The sequence below is a fragment of the Gymnoscopelus microlampas genome (genome assembly GCF_963454915.1).
Source record: "Gymnoscopelus microlampas genome assembly, chromosome: 6".
NCBI classification, from domain to species: Eukaryota; Metazoa; Chordata; class Actinopteri; order Myctophiformes; family Myctophidae; genus Gymnoscopelus; species Gymnoscopelus microlampas.
The window spans coordinates 23,159,873-23,182,971 of NC_139943.1; the positions used below are offsets into that span (position 1 = coordinate 23,159,873).

Sequence of the window (23,099 nt, forward strand, 5' to 3'; positions counted from 1 at the left end):
TAAATTATTTGTTGAAAGCCTGTGTGTGTGTGTGTGTGTGTGTGTGTGTGTGTGTGTGTGTGTGTGTGTGTGTGTGTGTGTGTGTGTGTGTGTGTGTGTGTGTGTGTGTGTGTGTGTGTGTGTGTGTGTGTGTGTGTGTGTGTGTGTGTGTGTGTGTGTGTGTGTGTGGAGTGACTTGTGTGTGGTGACACAGACCTAGTTCCTGGTCTATCTGTGTCTTCGACCTCCTTCTGTCCTTCTATCTATAGTCTGCCCTGGAAACACACTGGAGACACACAGGGAGCAGGAGAGAGGAGGAGACGAGGATGTGGATAGAGGAGGAGTAAGGAGAAGAGTAGAAGGAATTAGGAGGACAGGAGGAGAAAGAGGAAAACAAGGGGACAAGCAGAGAAGAGAAAGGAGGCTGATGAGCAAAGGAGTTGACCACTAAATCCCTATATACTTTGTTGTACGACAAATATCAAAGATAGCCTGGCTATTTTCACTATTTTGGTGGGGGTGCTATTTTTGAAAAAAAATCAAAAATAGAAAATTTGCCAAAAATAAGGATGCCAGGGTTAATGTGGTTAAGCCCTGATTATACTTGCCTCTTGCCACGAGGGTCTGCGGATAGCGGATGAGACGTGGTTCTGGTTATACTTACATTTGGTGTCACAGACACGCATGCGTTCCAAGAGTAAGAGCAACACAAGCTGCACTCAATACAATGTACAACTTAATTACCTTTTTCCCAGACAACTGACGGACTTGTGCCATGGCAAGAAGCCATTGTGAGTAGTCTACTGTCCTAGTTAACTCTAACTTGCGTCTGTTATTTCTTTGCATTCCTGTAATTCTGAAGACCTCAAATGCTAATGCATTTCTTCAGAAAAGCTTTGAGGCGAATTTTTATTCAATTCTGCTTTTACCATTTAACAATCGAACGAACATCTCTCTCGTCCTCAGACAAGCCCTCCATCGTCGCCTCCATTCATCCCGGTTCTCCATACTGTACATCTGACCAGCTCATCGGTACTTTGTGCTCCTGCATCTTTCTTGAGTATGTCCACTGTCCACGTATGTTAATGTGGGACGTCCTCGAGTCGTGACCGGTGCCCGTCTGTTGGTTCCCACTTCCCACAGCACCAATTTGCTGTCTGGCAGTTCTTGATGTCTTTGGCAGCGTCCTGCTAGTCTCATTCTCCTGGCTGCTATTTTCTCGCTCACCCTTGGTATTCCCTCATACAGATTCTTGTTGGTAACATGTCCACTCTTGCTGATGTTAAAGGAGAATTTTGGACTAAAGTTTTCTTACCTTTTCTATGACGTTATGATATCTTAGGATGAATGGTACAGTAGAAAAACTTCATAACTCCACCCCTGAGCCGCCACAGCTTAAAAGGTGCGCGGATAGGCCTTAGGTTAGATCACATATTTTAATAGCTTTTTTTTGTTTGTTTTTTTGTGAGATCTGACGTTCATAGTGACAGAACACTGTCCCAAAAAAAAAAGAAAGAAAAAAAACAGAAGTCTCGCTAGACAAGATTGAAATCTCGAGATTTCAATCTCGTCTAGCGAGACATCTGTTTTTTTTCTTTTTTGGTTGCATAGTGTTCTGTCACTATGAACGTCAGATCTCACAATTAAAAAAATGTAGTCCAAAATTCTCCTTTAAGTACGGCACGCGACATTCTGGTGTAGCCCCCGTCTAGAGACTTCTGCAGGGTTGGTTTCAGGGTCCAGCATTCGTTGCCATATAGGAGAACAGACTCTGCCGTTGCATAGAAGAATATGAGTTTGATTTGTTGGGGGAGTGTGGAGTTCCATACACTGACCATGACGTTCAGGGCCCATGCAAGTGCCTGCCTCACTTTCAGATCTTTCTCAGTTGAGTTGACCCATGAGCCCAGGTATTTGAAGTCCTTGACTTCCTTCAGAGCAGTACCTCCTGTTGTTGTAGTTGAATGTTCCGATAGGACGTTATAGGTATTAAGCTCGGTTTTCTTGGCATTTAGCCGAAGGTCAACCTTGGCACACTGTGACTCCACTCTGTTCGGAATCTCATGTGCTTGTTCCACGTGGTCGGAGAGCAGGCTGATGCCGTTCGCATAATCATCACTTCAGGTTCAAATCCTTTATTGTAAACACCACATAACATAATAGAGCGGGTGGCAATGGTTCTTCTCTCTGAACTCAGGTGGTATTACTGAGAGTCCATGTTTCTGTTCTAACGCATGCAGTCAGCGTTCACACAAAATCTAGGGTGCACACGGATGCCCCCGTGAACATGAGCTGGTGATGAAATTTACGTCATATGACGGCTATGCGGGCGCGGAAAGTATAATTTGGTCTTTAGAAGTCAGTGTCGGGTAAGGCAGGAGCACTGTAGAAGTGACTAAAGACAAACAATTGGAACAGTATATCTTATATTTTGTATATTTTGTCTTGGCTGCAACATAGACATGTTATATCCTACCACCTACCTCAATAACCAGGGAAGGTGCTATTCCAAACTGTATTCTGTATCCCAGGGAAGTCTCAATCCTAAATTTAAAAACTACATCCTAGTCTATGGTCCCTAACTGTTGAAGATTTGAACAATGGAAACACCAAGTCCCCAGGACTTTTTTGTGTTATCCTTTTAGCCTTAATGTCTTACTGTACCATTTGCTGTTTACATTTCACTTACTACTAGTCATAGTACCTTAGAACTGTATTATAACTGGTGGATTCTCTAACTAACTTTATACACTCTTAATGCTCTGTGACTGATAAAAACAAATAACTCTTCTTTTACCAAATTTCGACTAAATAGCACAACAGTGTTGCTTGGCGACAAGGTTGTAATGTAGTATAAATTGAACTTTTTCTAGGATCACTCACAAGAATATTGTCTGTCCACTATGTCTCTGATCCTAGTGCTGCTCCTTACTCTTATTTGATAGTAATGTTGCTGGGAACTGAAGATAATAATGTTTTGTCTAAATGTTGAAAGGACCTGTTCATATTAGATAGACAGACACACATAGCTGTTTGTTTCTAATCCATTGTGTGCTGGGATGAAAGTTGAGGTTTTTATTTGCAAGACACAGACCTCATCACTAGATGGCAGCACTTCTGCATTGTATCTGTTTGAGGTTTCATGGGCAGATGGAATAATAGACTAAAATAATAGAAATGTGGATTAGTCACAGCTCACAGCAGGTGCTGATGCAGAATTACAAAGCATATTTATATGATGGAGTTGAATGTGGAAGGTGTTGCAAAGAGGTGAATGTGGATGTTTTGATGCAGAATGTACTTGGTATGTTCCGCTGATAATTGCCTGGCTGCTAGAATGAAAGCTCTGGAGCTTTTGAGCATCGGTGTTTAGTCTTTTAGACATTCTAGCTGCCTCTGTTTGTAGAACAAAGGCAACCTAGAGGTGTACATCATTTTTTATAAATATCTTTAGAGAAAATATGTCACCCCCTTTTTTCTCATTAGTCTTGTTTGTCACTGTTGGCCCTCGTGGCTCACCTGCCAGTGAGGAGCCCCCACTGGGACGACTTAGGGCCTCCATCTTACTCTTATCGTTCAACACCCCCCACTGACACCCCAGCCCATAGGAGTTGCTGGTGCATTGCCCTACCCACCTGGCTTCCCTCTCGTGAACACTGCCAATTGTGCTCATGTGGACACTCGGCCAAGCTGGAGGCACACAACGGCAAGAACTTCAGCCACGAATATGGTGTTTTTGATTGCTAAAACAGAGATGTTTGTAAACGAATAAAAAAGTGATGATGCTGTGTGGAACTGTGTAGACCCCCCCCCCCCCCCCAGGCTAGTGTAGACATGTGGAGAGTTTGAGAAACGATGACACCACAGCTCAATTTGCGCATGGCCATTGTTGCTTGTGCTGGGAAACTACAACAATGATGGCGGATATCTATCAGGTTCTTGTTCATGTTTGTTTAGTGCTGTTAGGAGGACTATTAACATGTTTAATTGTTTATAACTTAAGTTGTCATTGTTGCATCAACTGCACTACTTCTAGCCATTTGCTAAATGAGCAAGACATTGAACCTGCACATTCTGTAGAAAAATGGATACACGTTTTAAAATTTTAAGAAAAGACAACAATTATACCATGTTTTACAATATCCCAAATCTCTGACAATATCTAGTCTCATATCACAATTTTGACATATTAGTGATATATTGCCCAGCACTATAGAACGGACAGATGGTTCGACCTTGCCATCCATAGAGCCCTGCTGCTAGCATAAAAGTACTCATCCACCACTGCAGAGGACCGATTTTGCTTCCTATCAGTGGTGTGGGATTTGTGAACTAACCGCAGGTTTAGGCAAACCCCGCCCCCGGAGAGCCGCTGTATTCCAAACCGCGCCCCCGACCTTCTCCATTGGCTGGCTCTTTCCTGTTTCCAGTAAAATACGCTAGTCTGTTTATTATATAGTTTATAATAATTTCTATTCTAAACTCTATTTATAAACTCTTTGGATATAGCCAGCAGAGAAGAAATGATTATAACCTATAACAGACTAGCGTATTTTAATAGAAACAGGAAACAGCCAGCCAATGGCGACGGTCAGGGTTTCGATTACGGCGGCTTTCGGGGGGCGGGGTTTGCCAAAACCTCCGGTTAGTTCCCAAATCACGCATCAGTGGTGTCTCCGGCTTGACCAGGCACTCCAAAGAATACAATTGGCAGTGTTGCACTAGTGACTCCTACTGGTTGGTCAGGGCGCCTGTTCAGCAGGGAGGGGAACTGGGGCCGATGGTTTGTTCCTCCGCGTGTGTTTACCTCTCCCAATGAAACTCACTGTCAGGTGAAAAGAAGCGGCTGGTGACTCCATCCATGTGTATCGGAGGATACTCATTTAGTTAATTGGACCTATGATTTAGTATATCTTTTTTTAAATGCCACAGAATACAAATCACAAGGCTGGTTGGTTGCTATGCCAATCAACCCCTGACAACTGCACAAATGGCCACCAGAATGTGGTTTGTCCCCCAGAGGCTGTTATTGTCTAGCTAGCGTTAGTTACTGTAGTTAGTGTGCCAGTTAGTTGGCGCATGACTTAATTTTAGTCAGTGTTGATGTTATCAGCTGTCCTTTGATTCATTGAATGTCTGTAATCTAAAGTCTACCAGAGACAAAATGACGTCTTTCTTTGTGCTTTTTGCCAAATTAACATTCAAGCTGCTGCTGTTTAGCTTTTTTAAATAGACCCAGAACACTGCAGCTTGATGGCCTTGAAGTGTTAATGAGGAATATTATGGGATACCAGCCCTTTCATCTATACAGCAGCTCAAGTGAGCTGATCACAAAAGACACAGAACTGTCCATAGATCAGACAAACTGACTGACATACAGACAGACAGACAGACAGACCAATCTTGGGTTGATGTTGTGCCTGAAGAGATGTGACTCAGGTGGTCGATGTAGTGGTGGGGAGGGGGGTGTTCACTCATAAGCTTAAAGAGTGTCCATCCGGACTTAGCAGACCGTGTTATTTTAAAACCGAAGCATAGTGCCCTGCCCCCCTGTCTCCTTTGCCTCTCTCTCTCCCACTTTCCTCTCCTCTCTCAGTATTCTTATCTATTGTTGTTCCATTTCATTCATTCTCTGACAGCTGGACAGACGGGTGACTCAGGTTGTATACAGCCACTACTCTTACATTATAGTTAGTTATGTCTACACGTTACAATTGTAGGCTCAAAGATGTGTTTGTTAACTCGTCTGTAACATGGTTAGTTCAGTGCTTTGTGATGTTGTGTCTCGGGTTGTTAAAGGTTACTAGTGTCACCTGTAGGTAGTGATAGTAAAACCAGTTACCAGACAGATAACTACATTAATAATAACAAATTGCACGTGCAACTGACTGTAACCGTCTGTACCAACTAGGAGATTGATGGAAATAAAGTAACATTGACAGTTACAGTAGGTTGGTAGAATTATAGTAATGTTGGTTGATACTCTGTAGAAGTATACTAATATAAGTTGAAAATAATTAGAGTCATATTTGTTGATAGAAGGCTAGTAATATAGATTGATAGAAGTAAAGATAGATAGTAAAGTAATAATTGATAGTTGTCTAGTGATAATGATAGATAGAAGTATTGCCTAGGACTGGTTAACAGAAGTATAGTAATATTGGTTAATACAAGTAATATAGGTTGATGGAAGTAAGTAATAAAGGTTGATACAAGGGAAATGTATACATTGATATAAGTCTAGAAATATACAGTTGGTTGATAGAAGTCTGGTGATATACAGTAGGTTGATAAGAAGTCTAGTAATATAGGTTGATAGAAGTTTAATAATATAGTATGATTGGCTGAAAGAGAGGAAATAATATCAAAGCCTTAAATAGAGCATTGTTGTTGGTGTGATTTTATTTCTGACATTAAGTGTGGCAATTCTGTCCCTGTGAAGATTCATCAGTGATCAATGAATGTTTATAAAAGATCTAGGGCTCAAAATGTACTTGACTTGGTAGCACAGAATTGTGTTTTTTATAACGGAGCCTTTGCAACGTAATTTCGTTCTGTGCAAAGAGGAACTTGAACTTGAGCACTGGTACTCACAATTTCAAAAAGTTAAGATCGGCAGCAAAAATTAGGAGCATTCACCAAAATATAAAGAGCACCAACATTTTTTTAATTAATTTTTTTATTTGCTTGTCCTGCTCCTGATTTTAACCCCTTTAAAGCTGACGTCTGTATTTTGGTCATGTCAAATAGGCGAACATTTTCTAACTTAAAAAAACAAAACAATAATAGTATATCTACAAGCTCAAAAGGCCTCGAGTTGTGACGCGTTGTGACCTTGTAGATTAGCTATTTTTGTAAAAATTTTAATAGGGCTTATCTGGTTAAATTGAAGGTAGGGTAATTGATTTATTTTGGCTAAAACAAAACGTTTTTCGTTAAAAGGTTAAAGATCTATGTTCTGATACTAATCATTGCTATAGAGTGTTTGTTCAATAACAGGAGTCTCCCTGTCTCTCCAGCCCTATAATAAACAGAAAATCCATTTTCAGGTAGGTGACAAAATGTCAGCCAATCAGGAGAGAGTACCCATTTATCAGCTTACATTTTATAGTGTGCCAGTTGCAATTTTGTCTGCTCATTTCTTTGTGTCATCACTTCCAATTTCACTTCTTTATCTGTATCCTGACTGAGTTCCCTATCCTGATTGGATAAAATTGTATCCCAACCTGAAAATGCATTTTCTGTTTATTAAAGAGCTGGAGAGACATCAACACTCCTGTTACTAAACAAACACACTATAGCAATCGGTACTATCAGAATATAGAGCTATTTAACACTTTTTTTAACCAAAGAAAATCACGTGCCCTACCTTTAAGTTAAGTTTATGTTTGTATGTTTGCATTGTATAATTGAAGTTAAATGTTATTTGCATATATATTATACTTGTTTTAAATTTGTGTCAGTCAAAAAAAAAACGTTTTATTTTTATTTCTTTGCTTGAACTTTTTTTTCCGAATTGTCTAGAAAATGTGTCATCTTTTTCAGAACTTTGGTCAAAACATTGGTAATTGGTGGGCTAGGACTCAAAAATCAGGATCAGCATTGGACAAATAAATCTGGCATTTGTCAGTCTCTAATATACGTTTTACAAGTTACATAAGCATATGCAACCAAAACGGTCACAATGCTGTACTACGAATGGGAAACTGCTTGTTTTGTAGACTTCAAAAAACAGTTTGACTGAATTAATAGGACAATATATCAATATTCTATTGATATTGTGATTAAGTATAGCCTGGGATTTTCTATATCATAATATATGTAATATTTGTCAACAAGCAAGGAACATGATCATATGATGAAACATTTTGAACAGATAAATAATATTAAGGGTTCAGTGAATCCGTGTTTAGCTTAAGGCCACTTTGCCAGGACACACTTTGGCTAGGGTTGGGCAATGAACCAAAAATATATCAGAACCGACATTTGGAACCAATAATAGTTAATCGAAAAATCAAATCAAATTTGTGTGTGTGTGTGTATATACATAATAATATATATATACATGTATATATTATATACAGTACGTGTGTATATATATATATATATATTTATATATCTTTCTTTCTTTTGCTAATATCAACAAAACGATGCGAAACAATACAATGGTACAGTGATGCCGTACAAAAATGGCGTACATGTTCACAACGCATTGCCTCGCTAATCATAATCGAGTCAAAGGTTTTAATGAATCACCATATTGATTTGAAGTCATATTGCCCTAACATTGGCAATAGTGAAATAGTGAAATCGAGACCTTTAGAGCCAGGCATTCTACCCACTGGCTACCATGCCAACGTACAGTAGGTGCCGCTTGATTAGCTGACAAGACAGGAAGCGGAGGAGAAGGTGCTATAAATGGATTGTTTCCCAGCAGGTCACTAATCTGCTGGTAGGTTGTCCTGACGATAATCAGTACATACAGGTTTTCCTTGTTCTCTGCTGCTCACATCACTTCCTGTTATTAAGCTGTTAACATTTTACATTGGTGTCTATCTGGTGATCTTATCCAGAGAGTGCCATCAAGTCCAGCATTATTAGTACATACTGTTACTGTATGTCCAGATCCTAGATCAGCAACATTACTAGTTTCAACCAACTGCTAGGAATACAAGGTTCAGAGACCACGTGGACAGTAGACAGACAATTACTTGGTCAGTAACGCCCGAATATAGTGTGTTGTTTAACCTCAATGTGTCGTCATGGGATCAGGCGCAAACAAATCAGTCAGTTCCATATATGGGCACAAAAGAGGGCATGCCCATGTATGGGCATTACTGATGACATCAGAGATCTCCATATATGGACATGAAAAGGACACAGACTAACAGATACAGAGATCTCCATATACAGTATGTGCATATTGGTCGGATCGGCGGTGCGAACTCTAGATCTGTAGTTAGTTACTAATAGTTTCTGACTGGTTTCTGCCCTGCCAGTTGTAGAGGTTTGGCTGACGTTCCAACATGGACACGTTTTTCCGACGTCACTTTAAGAGGAAGGAGACTGGGCTTCAGGGCCACACAGAGGACACAGCCTGTCCCCAGCGGAGGCAAAGTGTTGCTCTGCCGACCAGCAAGGTCCGTCGACGGTCCAGTGTGGGCGTGGCCTCATCCAGCCTATCACAGCGCAGACGATCCAGCCTCCAGCTGCAACGGGGGGTGCTACCATTCATAGGGGGACGCTGTGCTGGGGGTGGGAGGCTTGGCAAGTCAGCCAATCGCAGCAAAATGGTGGGGCATGGTCGTAGGCGCTCCAGCACCACCACCCCCATGTTTAATCCGCGATTTGCTGTCCGGCGGAGGAAAGTGGGGAAACTTAGGACCATTGACTCCCCCCTGCTGGGTCCTTCGATGCTATTGGCCAGTCTGATCCAGATGGCCGAAGAGGAGGAGGGGTTTGGTGTGGGGCTACCAGCTGGAGAACAACAGGTGGAGGTGAGGGACAGAGCAAGGACTCTGTCTCGCTCCAGCAGCCACCAATCAGATGGAGACGATGACAACTACACCAATGATGACGACAGCCAATCAGATAGCAGCCGTCTGTCGGAGGCAGAGCAGCTGGCTGAGGAGGATGAAGGCCCTTCCTACTATAATCGTTCTAGCTCCTCTGCCTCCCCCATCCCCACGCTGCCCTCTTCCCCCTCGCGGTCCCTGATCCGGGCCCCTCGTTGTCTGAGAAGGAATTCCTCCCTCCTCTTAGCCATACCCTCTGACTCTGCGCCCTACACTCAGCCCCGCCCCTCCAGCCACAAGCGGAGGAAGAGGAAGGTGTCAACGGTGGTGAAGGCTGGCAGCCCCTGGCCGGGTAAAGGCAGGAGGACGTCACTGTGCTACCTCCATCACCCTGCCTTCTCCAGGGGCCCCGGATACTGTGACCCCCAGCTCAACAACTGGAGCACTTTCCTGCTGTATGTAATCCCTGACCCCCCTCACCTTCTATAGGAACCTAAAAGCTAGTGGCCTTGAGGCAGAGCTTGTCTCTCCTCAGCCGGGTTCTTTGGGATTGTATTAAACAGCTTCTGTTCAGTTTGGTAATTGATTGTTCACACTTGTGGCATGAGAGATAGATAAAGAGAGAGAGAGAGAGATGACCTTTCAGGCAGAGAGGAAGAAAAAGAAAGAATAAGATTGATTCCTCAGCGCATCAAAACATCCTCTGTGTAGCTGGCTAAAAGCTAACTCATTTGTGGCTAATGTTAACAATGAGGCTGGATCACTTGTGTTTTCAGCCTGTGTTTGTGTGTATGAGTTTTGGTCAAATCTTTGGTGTTCTCAAGTTAACCTCATTCACACATTGGAAACACATCAACATTAACTGTTTGTTTCAGCCATGTAAGATATGTGTGTATGTAGTATATTATTCTATCTACAGAACTGGGGATCTAAATGTGAGTTTTTTAAGTTTTAGTAGTTTAATAATAATAATTGAATAATTTTCCTTGTAGCCCTCAAATGTTGTCTGTCTCTCCATCTGTTTGTCTGTGTGTCTTGACAGGAAGGCCCAAGGTAAACCAGCTGGACAGCATGCTGCAGCCCAGCCCAGTGTGTCAGCTCCCAGCGGAGCTGAAACACACAGAGAACTAAGTAGCACAGTGGATTGGAGCGTGAGTCACACACACACGCACGCACATACACACCTATATAGAATGTCATTGACTGACTGTCCAGGGAGCCATTTCATTCAGTTAAAAGTACATCTCACCAGAAACCCAGCTGTTATTTATTCTACACATGGATCCAAAACTACAAGACGTGTATCTTTACTCCCTGTTGTGTCTGTTGCCAGGAGAATGCTCTGTTTGGTGATCATATTTGGTTTGAAACCAGCGGTTCTGGAGACTTCTGTTACGTTGGAGAGCAGCACTGCATCGCCAAGACTCTGGTGAGCTACCATTGACTTGACAACTGGTTTTCAGTCCTACCAGGACTTTGAATGCAGGGTTTGGTTGACCACTGCTCTAGGAAGTCAATCAGATGTACTCATGGATTAAAGTTCTCAGTCGCCACGACTGATTTCAGTGTGCTCTGTGGAAGCATCTTGCGCAGTGAAAACAGCCTATTTTGTAGATAGGCTGTTTTCGGTTATTATTGTAAGCATTTGTAATGGTCAAACTAGCAATTATGTTCAGAAGCATATTTGTATATATTTTATACTTTTGTATAAAAGCAAAGGTTAAAGCCTCAGTCTGTGACTTCTTCACCTGGTTGGCAGTATGTACAGTAGAACAGCAGGAACAATATTACTAAAACAGCATATTGTTACATAGTGAGTTAATTGTTTAGGATTAAGCGCTAGTGTGTGGGGGAGCTCCTTTCCATACTGTTTCTCTAATCACACATTAGGACTTGATCATACAAACATTTTCAGTCGTGAGATTTGATTCTGCTTTAATCCACGCGTACTTGACTTCTCCAGACTCTTCTGATAACTCAAGACTTATACAACTCTGTTATACATAAGCTCACAACGCGTCGCAGCTTGACGTGTTGTGAGATTCTGGATGTGCTATTTTTGGTGCGTAAGACATGGCATGTAACCAATTCTAAATCAGGCAATACAGTACCTGCTGTGATTGTTTTTTTCCCCCCTGCAGCAAAAATCTGTGGCCAGGAAGAAATGTGCTGGATGTAAGATATCAGTCCACATAATGTGTATGGAGCAACTGGAGACGGTACGGAAACACTACAAAACCATCACAATAACACAACAAGCACCGCTCACATACTGGGCCATCCAGGTGGCGTAGAGGTACAGTACAACTCTCACCCACCACCGCAGAGGCCTGAGTTTGCTTCCTGACATCGGTGCCTCCGGCTTCATCGGGCTCTCCAGCGAACACAATTGGCAGTGTTCATGTGTGTGTCGTGTCCTTGTCACTACACTAGTAGCGGTTTGATACAGAGAATGCATTTTTAACTTAATATCGTCCGACACCGATATGATGAACGTTTAATAGTGCATCCCTAATTTGGATAGGTTTCTCAATCGTTACTGACAAAATGGAAACGAACCAGAGCAGGAGAACATAACTTCGAAACGTCAAATACCGATAAACGTGAAACGTATGTTTGCATCTATTAATAAATTACCTACTGTCTAGCAGTAAGCCCAGCCCACTGTGTTGCTGTCCATGGTGCTGAAATGGTGTCTCTGTCTCTCTCTCTCATATTCTGTGTTTTTGTTTGTAATGTATTTGGGTCTGTTTGTAATGTATAAGAAAACAGTCCTGCGCAGTCCTCTAGTTGGCGGGGACAGGGACCACAGTACACGAAAAGGAATTGGCAGTTGATCAGAACAAACAAACAAAAAATACCACCCAGTGACCCAGAAATAATAAGCAATTAAAATTACACATTTGTTTTGTTTTCTCTGTTTAACATGTACACATATTTTGATATCTTCCTTCAGATAAACTTTAAGTGTAAGCCTTCCTTCAGGGAGCATGGAACCCGTGCGATCAGGGAGGTCAGTACCTGAATGGATGAACAGGGAGACGGACTGAAGATATATACAGTAAATAAGTATTTTTTTCTCTCAATATTAAATCTTCTTTTGTTTCTGCAATGTTTTAGCCCAGCACCGTACGTCATCACTGGGTCCACAGACGCCGACAGACTGGAAAATGTCGACACTGTGGAAAGGTCAGTCTCAAATCAACTGAAAGTACAGCAAAGCTCTCCAACTGCTGCAAACTTTCTCCAATTGCTCTAAACTCTCCATGGACAAACAAAACCACATTACTTTAAGGTTGCCTTGAAAAGACACCCATTATTCTCTCAGGCTTTTGGTAAAAAGTTGTTTTGTTTGTTTGTTGGTTGTTCATTGTTTTTGATGTAAAGTGTCCTTGGGTTCATGGTGCTATATAAATTCAAGCTATTATTATTAGAGCCCGAGCACTGCACCAGTGCGAAGCCTTTTTGAAATTGCAAATATTATTATTTTCCCGATAATGAATTTTTGAGGGCCTAAACGTACTGAAAAAGTTGCGCAACTTTGCACACACATCTCAACTGGCGAAACATTAAATAATGTATGCGTCTCAAAAAGCGGTGTGGCCTAATGGCTCAATAGCGCCACCTACAAAATGTCATGCTTGAAGCCCCACAATACGGTTTCACCTACATGTATGAAAATTGGTACACACTGTATCATGTCCCGACGAACAAATGGCAAATGGCAAATGGCTGACTTCCTGTTGGCTTTAGGTCATGGCTTCAAGAGCCATGACGTAAACCCAACAGTAAGTCAGTCATTTTGAATTTATTGTGGCGTTTTAGCACATTTCATGACATTTTCACGGGTTGTACTTTATTTCTCCCAGGGCTTCCAGCAGAAGTTTTCGTTCCACAGTAAAGACATTGTTGCCATTAGCTGCTCCTGGTGCAAACAGGCTGTAAGTACCACAACTGATAGTACCATAACAGGTAGAAAAATAGGAATTGTCTGTATACTGTACAAGCAGCAAACTTTCTGCTTGCCCAGTATTGCTGGGTTGTGCTCGGACAACATGTCGCGATGATCAGCGCATTCAGGTTTTGGTACCCAACATAGGGCATAGCAGTGGCGGCCATTTTCTGGTTCCACTCCAAAATAGGCAATGCATTTTTCCCATTGACATTTCCAAAAATATTTATATCAATTAATTTAAGCCTAGAATCAAGCCATCCAGGGTCCTGGTGAATCATGACCATAAAACATTTATTTCTGTGATTAAAAAAAAAATATATATATTTAATGATATGATATACTATGTTTAACACATCGGGTGCCAGAGGTTTATTAAAATATTATACTTTCAGTGCCTGCTATTCTTCCATCCACTTACGTTGATACGTTTCGTGCTGTAGAAGCCCCGACGCGGAAGTGCATGTAAACAAGCGTGCGTGCGAGATGTCGGAGGGTCCCGACTAACGGCTGGAACAATAATATTTCCAACGCAATCCTCCATTGCAGTGTGATTGCCGATCGAAACGGCTCGCTTCCACCACGTTAAAAAGAAATGGAGATATTAAGCTTTTAGTCAAGGAGTTAACATTGGAAAGGCCGACCGGAAGGATTTTTGACATGGATCCACATCCGGCCTATCCTTCTCAGAAACTCCTTGGATGATCCCAAAGTTTCGTTTTAGCGCCCCACATGGGCCCCATGTATAAAAATAAAATTGGGTCAAAAACGGTCCGGACCGTTTTGGGCACTCCTTGTTTGGATTCTCAAAAACGGTCCGGACCGTTTTTGGCACACAATGTGTTAATAAATACCCTTTGTTTTGCCGTTTTCAAAAAAGTGTTTTCACAGAATCAAACGTTTTATGGTCATGATTCACCAGGACCCTGGATGGCTTGATTCTAGGCTTAAAATAATTGATATAAATATTTTTGGAAATGTCAATGGGGAAAATGCATTGACTATTTTGGAGTGGAACCATAAAATGGCCGCCACTGCTATGCCCTATTGCCTGAGCTTATGTGTAGGTTAAATAGCCTCTCCCTCTCTCTCCCTAGTGTCTCTCTCCCTCTCCCTCCCCTCTCCCTATCCATCTCTCCATATTTCTCTCTCCCGCTGAGCGAGCTCTGGTCTGACACCACACACAATCCCCTGCCTCCCCTCTCTCCTTCCCCCTGTCCCTATCCCACTGTCCCCCTCCCTCTTGCTTATTGAGCTCTGATCTGACCCAGCCAATGGTGGCTTACTGAAGCCTGAACACTCTGAACATCCATCGTGCGCCTCATGGCGCGTTGTCAGCGCAATAACCCTGTCAATACCAGGCAAGCTGATAACGTGGTTTAAACATCAAGTCCCAAATAAAGTGTGTGTGTGTGTGTGTGTGTGTGTGTGTGTGTGTGTGTGTGTGTGTGTGTGTGTGTGTGTGTGTGTGTGTGTGTGTGTGTGTGTGTGTGTGTGTGTGTGTGTGTGTGTGTTTCAGTATCATAACAAGGTGACATGCTTCATGCTGCAGCAGATTGGAGAGAGCTGTGGTCTGGGTGCTCACGCTGCCCTCATTGTCCCTCCAACCTGGATTATCAGAGCCCGCAAACCACAGGTACACACACACACACACACACACACACACACACACACACACACGGCAGTGGCCCAATAGGTTTGTGTTGAAGTGTCCTTGAGCAAGACACTGATGTGATTGAACCCTAACTGCCCTAACTCTTGATGAGTTGGTTGGTGCCCTATGTGTGTTCATGTAAATATTGTAAAGCGCTTTAGGTAAACGCGCTGTAGAAATGCAAATATTGTAAAGCACTTCAGATAAAGGTGCTGTAGAAATGCAGACTATCTTACCATTTACACACTCGTACACCTTTACTTACTCTGCTTACACAACTACGGCTAGCCCAGAAGCCCAAAAGGTGCAATATACTGTACACATGTCTGAGTGTTGTCTTCTCTCCTCTAGTCGTCTTTAAAATCCAGTAAAAAGAAGAAAAGAACATCACTGAAGAACAAGAACAGGAGGGTTGGAGAGGTGAGATAATAAGGACATGGATGAAATATTTGTGTTCATGCTACAATAGATTATGCAAGGGATAATGCATGGGGAGGTAGTCATTATTGAAATTTAAAGCCCTACAGGGCGATTAACCACCGAGGCGCAGCCGCTTATTACACGGCTACTTAATAAATACATAAATACATTTACCCAAAAGTAACAACAAAACAAAGTATTTCCTTGCTTACGGCAATGAAAGTATTCCATAAGTATTGGGCTGGGCGGACAAGTTCGCCTCGCAAAAACAAATGACGAAATGGAAAAAAACTCGCCCCAAAACACACTCGCCCCCCATTCTATTTACTGCCGATTTGCCTGTAATACCGCCGGATTTGATTCTAGGCGAAGTATTTCCTTGCTTACGGCAATGAAAGTATTCCATAAGTATTGGGCTGGGCGGACAAGTTCGCCTCGCAAAAACAAATGACGAAATGGAAAAAAACTCGCCCCAAAACACACTCGCCCCCCATTCTATTTACTGCCGATTTGCCTGTAATACCGCCGGATTTGCCCCGGGGCGACTGTGTTTTGGGGCGAGCGTTTTGGTATTCCCCCGTTGTTGTGCCACGATAAACAAGGAAGCGCAGTGGATCAAATAGAATGACTTCTCGGTTATTGCATCGTCTATTTCTCACTTCAAATGTTTTCAAAAACATTTTTGAGAGCAACGTTTAGTTGTAAATGACATTGTTTGTTTGTTTACATGGCTGTCATGTTGGATAAAGCATATAACCAAGCAGCACAGGTTGACATGAGCAGGTGTTCTGAGTCTCTGATTACACAGCGGTCCGTTATAGAGCTCATCGGTCATTATCCAGAAATAATGACCGATGACTGACCAATCAGAATCGAGCATTCAACCAAGCCGTGTAATAAGAGATTTTATTCTAGTTTAACCAGAATAGTGACTTACTCAGCTTTGAGTAGTGCTCGTCTGTAAACAGTACAATTATGATTCATGATTGATTATACGGTATTTACATAGTTTCTGCTATAAATGATTTCCATGTTTCTGACTTTGCACTGTTTTAACTATTTCTGCTGCCTGTTGTGTTTTTAGCTCCCAGATGGCCGTTGGAGGCCCTTCCTTATTAAGCCCCTCCCCTCCCAGCTGATGAAGCCCCTTCTAGTGTTTGTTAATCCAAAGAGTGGAGGAAACCAGGTACACAGTCTGTCCCACACTCCTTTATTGTTCAATAATATTTCCTTCAGCGGACGTGATTCTCCAAGAGATTTTCATTACAGTCTGTTCTTCTTTATGTACAGTATGTGGTTGTAAGTCTTTGTTTTTATTAAAATTCTTAAAATTCAGAAGTTGCAAAAACAAAAATATGAATGCTCAGAGCACTTCCAAAGTGGACGCAGCTCTTATTGTTGCTAGGTTCTGCGTTGCGTCATCTGCGTTATTATTAATACAAATAACCTAACCAACATCGCTAATGGATAACATAAAGGTAAACATGAGTGCCAGAAATCGCATCTTTGTGATTGCTCTAGCAGCACATACAGTACATGGGCAGCTGGCAGCCCGGGGGCCACATGCAGTCCCCACCTTCACTTAATGCGGCCCGCGGGTCATTGTACTGATTTCGGCTGTTCCAATTCCAAGCATACAAGTTTACGTGACCCGTTTTAATTACAGTCCATTATATTAAATTGTATTGTATTTTGTATGTCCAATGAATTTAATTTAATTAAGATAATATAAGTATTACTAAATGCATTTGAAATTTAATAAATAAGTTACACCTAATGATAATTGTTAATTTCCCTTTATTATTACGTTTGTGACTATTATGGGTTATTTGAGTGATGGGGTTTATACAGTATACTGCTGGTGAGAGTGCAGGTACACAGTGTGGACATTTCGTGGCACTCTCCATCATCAAAGTTGTCCACCCCTGCTCTAGCAGCATATCTGGATGAAGATCCAGATATAAGAAGGGTTAGGAGTGTGTGGGTGCACAGCAGCCTCTATCTCTGCCATGTTTGTTGATATTTTAAGTCCTGCCACTTTCTCCATTTAGTTTTTCGACTGTCAATGAGTCACGTTGGTGAGAGGTGTATACAGTGGAGAATGTTTTGGAAAAACGCGTATACAGTCTACTAACCATTTCATCCATTGAAAACGCGCTAGCGTATACCCACGACCACACACATTTCGTGCAGGGAATGATTATCGTATACCTCAGAAAAAAACCTAGACCACACCACTGGTTGTATGATGACAGTCTCATTTTACATTATCCATTATGTATGTAAAACAACGTGCTCATTGTAAACATAAAGAATGCCTCAGTACAGACCGCACTTTTTTTTCTTTTTTTTTTCTTTTTTCACTGAGCTGGATACAATTGTCTATCTTCAGGGAGCCAAGATCATCCAGTCTTTTATGTGGTATTTGAACCCACGACAAGTTTTTGACCTCACAAGGGGCGGGCCTAAAGAGGGGTAAGAGAGAACACACACACACACACACACACACACACACACACACACACACACACACACACACACACACACACACACACACACACACACACACACACACACACACACACATCTTCACATGATAATGAACACTGCAGTCTTCCCAGTTCAGTTGTAATGTGTGTGTGTGTGTGTGTGTGTGTGTGTGTGTGTGTGTGTGTGTGTGTGTGTGTGTGTGTGTGTGTGTGTGTGTGTGTGTGTGTGTGTGTGTGTGTCTGTGTGTCTCAAGGTTGGAGCTGTTCTCCAGGGTTCCCAACCTGAGGGTCCTGGCCTGTGGAGGAGATGGCACGGTGAGGATAAGTCACTAATCATTTACCATTTCCCAATTGGTTTGAATAATGTTTTTAAAATGTTGATAATACTAGTAGGAATATAAACATTATAACTGACAAAATAAATGTCTGTCTGTCTATAGGTTGGTTGGCTTCTGTCGGTTTTAGACGAGCTTCAGTTGAACCCACAGCCTCCTGTAGCCATCCTTCCCCTGGGGACTGGGAATGACCTGGCAAGGACACTCAACTGGGGAGGGGTGAGTGTCTATTTATTTGTCCAGTGTTTCCCAAACATAAGAACTGGGCTCATTTGTATGTGAGTAAATATCTCATTTATTGTTGTTGCTGTTGCTTTTTCCCCCAAAATGTTTTCAGTATATTTTCAGAAATAAAACAAAAAAACAACAGTTTACACTCACTGAGCCAAAAGTCTCCATTCCATCCATTCAATTCACAGTTGCTTTCAGACAGTCTCATCACAGAAAAATATATATTATATGATTATTATTTGAACATTTTTAACAACACAAATCTTCTTTTATGGTGCTCCGTGGCACAACACCTTTTCAGGTGGGGGTCTGCAGCAAAATCATATCAGTTTGGGGTCCTAAAAGTATTACCACATGTGATAGCACAGTTCGTCCCTGACTTCTAACACCTGACCTTTAACCCCAGGGTTACACTGACGAACCGGTGACCAAAATCCTGTCTCATGTGGAAGAGGGAACTGTCGTCCAATTAGATCGCTGGAATCTGGAGGTGGAGCCTAACCCTGACACCCAGCAGGAGGAGCGGGAGGAGCATCAGACGGACAAAGTCAGTTCACCAATCAGAGCTCAGACTGCTAGATAATCAACCAGTACTAGATATGACTCAATAAATAATAATAAAGAATTTTCATAATTAGGTCAATATTGGCTAAATATCGTCGCACACATGCATTCAAGTGTAATGCTAATGTAACTTTGACAAAGTAATATGAAGACGAAGAAATGAAATGTCTGACAAAAATGGTGTCTACAAAAGAATGGCATTTCGTCAACTTGTTTTTCAGCTTCCGATCGATGTCTTCAACAACTACTTCAGTCTTGGCTTTGACGCTCATGTCACCCTGGGCTTCCACGAATCTAGAGGTACAACAGTAAACTGGGGTCAATTGGTTAGAAATATAGGACTGGATTTGACTGGGGTAGACACTAATGCTATAAAATAATAAAAGTCTGTTTCTGTTTGTCTTTCAGAGGCCAACCCAGAGAAATTTAACAGCCGCTTCCGCAATAAGATGTTCTATGCAGGGGTGAGTGTCACACTTATCTATCTACAGCATTTCAATATTCGTGTCTGTATTTGTGTCCACCTATCTGTCCAGTATACATGAACGTGTGTGTGTGTGTGTGTGTGTGTGTGTGTGTGTGTGTGTGTGTGTGTGTGTGTGTGTGTGTGTGTGTGTGTGTGTGTGTGTGTGTGTGTGTGTGTGTGTGTGTGTGTGTGTGTGTGTGTGTGTGTGTGTGTGTGTGTGTGTGTGTGTGTGTGTGTGGAATACTTTATTAACATGAATGTTAACAGTATAGTATAGTCAAATGTTTTGCTGCATTGTGCTCAATTCATCCGTTTGTATGTGTGTTTCAGACAGCCTTTTCAGACTTCTTGAGTGGTAGCTCCAAAGACCTAGCCAAACACATCAAAGTTGAGGTGAGAACACTAATACCTTAACACTAAAAAAAAGGTAAAGGTAAAAAAAAGGTTAAAAGGTAACATATTAACTTGAACAACTTAACAGTTAAAGGTAACATAATTGGTCTTATATTAATATTTAGAATCTAACACCTAGAATCTAACATCAACAGTGACGCTAACATTAACAGCAGAACACACAAATGGCGATGCTAACTGTTCTATAACATTCACTGCATCCCATTTGCTTTGAATTCAATCAGCCCTTGGATCAAGTGAACACGCGATGATCAGAATCAGTTTTATTGTCACTTCCACAATACACACTGGGCATACAGGAGAGCAAAATACCGTTCTCCTCAACTCATGGTGCTTCACATTTAAAAATGATGTTTTAGCTGTCGTAATTACAAGGGTCACTTTGTGTGAGGCAGTAAGGGGTGCTGCAAAACTGTATTGAGACCACCTTTGGTGTTCCCATTAGACTACTAATGTATGTTAATGACACATAATGAAGTGGAGGCCACATTATTTGGATATTTAATATTTAACCAACTCACCACTCTGTACATGCAAATATGACAGCAAGAATATAGCATTACATTATGGGCAATATTTGAGTTTGAAGTGAACAGATTTGATCACTAGCTCGAGGGTGCACTGTAATTAACTTGACCTACTGTACATAATTAATGGATTGGACCAGCACTTTGTGATGTGAGAAGAACAACATCGATGGGAATTCCCAGGGGGTGGAAGGGCTAGCAAGAGGGCTGAGAGGAATGAAATTACAATGGGATCGAGCCACTTACTGCTACCTGTAGCATCTTCCTGATCATGTGATTATGGTCTTTTCTGTGATTGGCTCTCTCCAGTGTGATGGGGTGGATCTGACCCCCAAAGTCCAGGAAATGAAGTTACTGTGCCTACTGTTCCTCAACATCCCAAGGTACAGCAAGCCTGGTGGGCCTAAAGACCTCTACTCTGACCTTTTATCTGTGTTGTTGATGCAGAATGTTTACTCTGTAAGGGTGACAGACCCAATCTAGAGGCATGCATAGTTGAGTGGGTAGAGAGGCTGTTCGGAAGGTCGCAGGTCCTTATGACATAAACATTACAATGCTGGACTTTTACTTGTATTTCTACCAGTGGCGTGCACAGACAGGTCTGCTCTTTTTTCCCTCTACACCTATACCTCTTTGCCAAAAATAGCCGATCTGCTATTTTTGGCTAAAGTTCTCCTCAGAAAAGGGATGCTAGGTTTCGAGTGGTTATGGTAAAAAGAAAAATCCTATCACATAAAGATTTGGCAGACCCCCTGTAGTAACTCTGAGGACCCCCTAGGGGTCCTGGACCCCCTGTTGAAGAACCCTGCTGTGCCCTTTTTTCAAAAGGGCACTTCTAGCAGGGCGGGAAATTGATACCATAGTGCACTTGGTGATACAAGCGAGAAATTTGGCACAGATGTCCTTCATATGACCCTAATTGATAATCAACCTCTGGCCACGCAAAAATCCTAAGATTTCAAGATGGCCACCACCGGTTTTCAAAATGGCTGCAACTGGGCCAACATTTTGGACTATATCACTTTGCTGGGGCTGTAAATCTTTGATTTCCCCCTTATTTTAATGTATGAGAATATGTTCTTATGGTATTTCTACCAAATAAGATAAAAAAAATAATATTAGGTTCCAATATGGCGGCATATTTTCCAATATGGCTGCCGATAAATTGCATAAATGTACATTCACATGAACTTGTAGCACATGTATTTATATTAATTACCATACCCAGAATCAATTTATAGCACATTTTAAAGTGATTTGGTAGCTTTTTAATGACCTAGGGCAACAGACTTTTCAATATGTTCACCAATAAATACAAAAACGTATATATAATGTACTAGAAGTTCGGGCCGCTACGCGGCCCGAACGTCTAGCGTGACGCGTCGTTCACTTTGCAGTGCCACCTTACAGGCACCTCACAGTGTGAGAGAGAGTTTTGTGCTCTCCTAAATCCACGGCAGGCTTTGAAAGTACCCACTTCAGAAAGAGGTGACGTGCATCACCTCTCCAATGACCAAAACCCACTATGGAAGCCGTCGAACTGGTGCGATCTGACGGCATCCTAGAATTTATAGGTAGGATGTGATGTCATGCGTGATGTCATGCTGTCGTGAGATTACGTCACACTGGCGTTGTGTCCATATTCGGAGTGATGCAACGTACATACATACAACGTACATACTGACAAACATACTGACAACCGACATGGCGCAGGATTCAAATTGTATATATATAGATATATAGATATAGGGATATTTTCTCAAACAGGTGCTGACCTTTTTCTCTTTCCGTGGAAGGACAAAACTGTATGGCATCTGCTCAACGCATGAAAGAAGCAAAGACCTGATGACTTTGATCCAATAGCTGATGCATTTTCATGAAGAGGGATCCATCTGAGGTTCTTCAACAGCTTTTTCAAGCCAAGTCTTTGTGTCTGGGTAGCTCAGTCAGTAGAGCTTTCACCTTCGGATCACATGGTCATGGGTTCGGTCAGGATCAGTGTATGAGTAGGTACGGTGAGTGTGGCGCTCCACCTCAGCAATACCAGGGGGTCTATAAGACCCCTGCGTTCTCAGCTGATACTGACAATAAGTCTCAGACTTACTTAATATGAACAAGTGCAACTGCTATGACAACAACGTCAGTATCTGAGCTGCGAATCATGATGTGTCAGATGCTATCCTCTGAGCTCTGCCTTAGATACTGACATTGTTGACATAACAGTTTCACTTGTTCAAAGACTTGGCTTGAATTAGCTGTGGATTGCCTTTGGAAGGAGGGAAGGATCTCAGATGGATCCCGTTCATGAAATTGCATCAGCTATTGAATCAAAGTCATCAGGTCTTTGCTTCTTTCATGCATTCAGGGGATGCCACACAGTTTCGTCCTTCCATGGAAAGGGAAAAAGGTCAGCATGGCAGACAACTTCTCCAAATTAGGTTCAACACCTTTTGCAATAAATGATAAACATATGCAAGTCATTGAGGAGTTCATAGTACTCATGTAGGAACTACTTCATAGAAGTAGTTCCTACAAGGAAGTGAATGCAAGTGA

At 42.0% G+C, this 23,099-nt stretch overlaps 1 protein-coding gene across 3 annotated transcripts in view; it reads left to right on the forward strand.

Moving 5' to 3' along the window:
- dgkzb (diacylglycerol kinase, zeta b) overlaps positions 1-23,099 on the forward strand; it is a gene marked incomplete at its 5' end in the record, with an annotated part of 50,112 nt that overhangs the window by 13,651 nt on the left and 13,362 nt on the right. For 2 of the 3 annotated variants that reach the window (XM_084061087.1, XM_084061088.1), the window contains 17 exons: positions 10,537-10,645; positions 10,828-10,923; positions 11,636-11,713; positions 12,451-12,507; positions 12,615-12,683; positions 13,364-13,435; positions 14,966-15,082; positions 15,452-15,520; positions 16,605-16,706; positions 17,913-17,995; positions 18,264-18,324; positions 18,450-18,563; positions 18,982-19,122; positions 19,361-19,439; positions 19,548-19,603; positions 19,936-19,998; positions 20,856-20,929. In XM_084061087.1, coding sequence (XP_083917213.1) covers positions 10,537-10,645; positions 10,828-10,923; positions 11,636-11,713; positions 12,451-12,507; positions 12,615-12,683; positions 13,364-13,435; positions 14,966-15,082; positions 15,452-15,520; positions 16,605-16,706; positions 17,913-17,995; positions 18,264-18,324; positions 18,450-18,563; positions 18,982-19,122; positions 19,361-19,439; positions 19,548-19,603; positions 19,936-19,998; positions 20,856-20,929 — 1,440 coding nt within the window. Of the gene's footprint in view, positions 1-9,005; positions 9,950-10,536; positions 10,646-10,827; positions 10,924-11,635; positions 11,714-12,450; positions 12,508-12,614; positions 12,684-13,363; positions 13,436-14,965; positions 15,083-15,451; positions 15,521-16,604; positions 16,707-17,912; positions 17,996-18,263; positions 18,325-18,449; positions 18,564-18,981; positions 19,123-19,360; positions 19,440-19,547; positions 19,604-19,935; positions 19,999-20,855; positions 20,930-23,099 lie in introns of those variants that run through there. The other variant, XM_084061086.1, reaches the window with a different exon arrangement.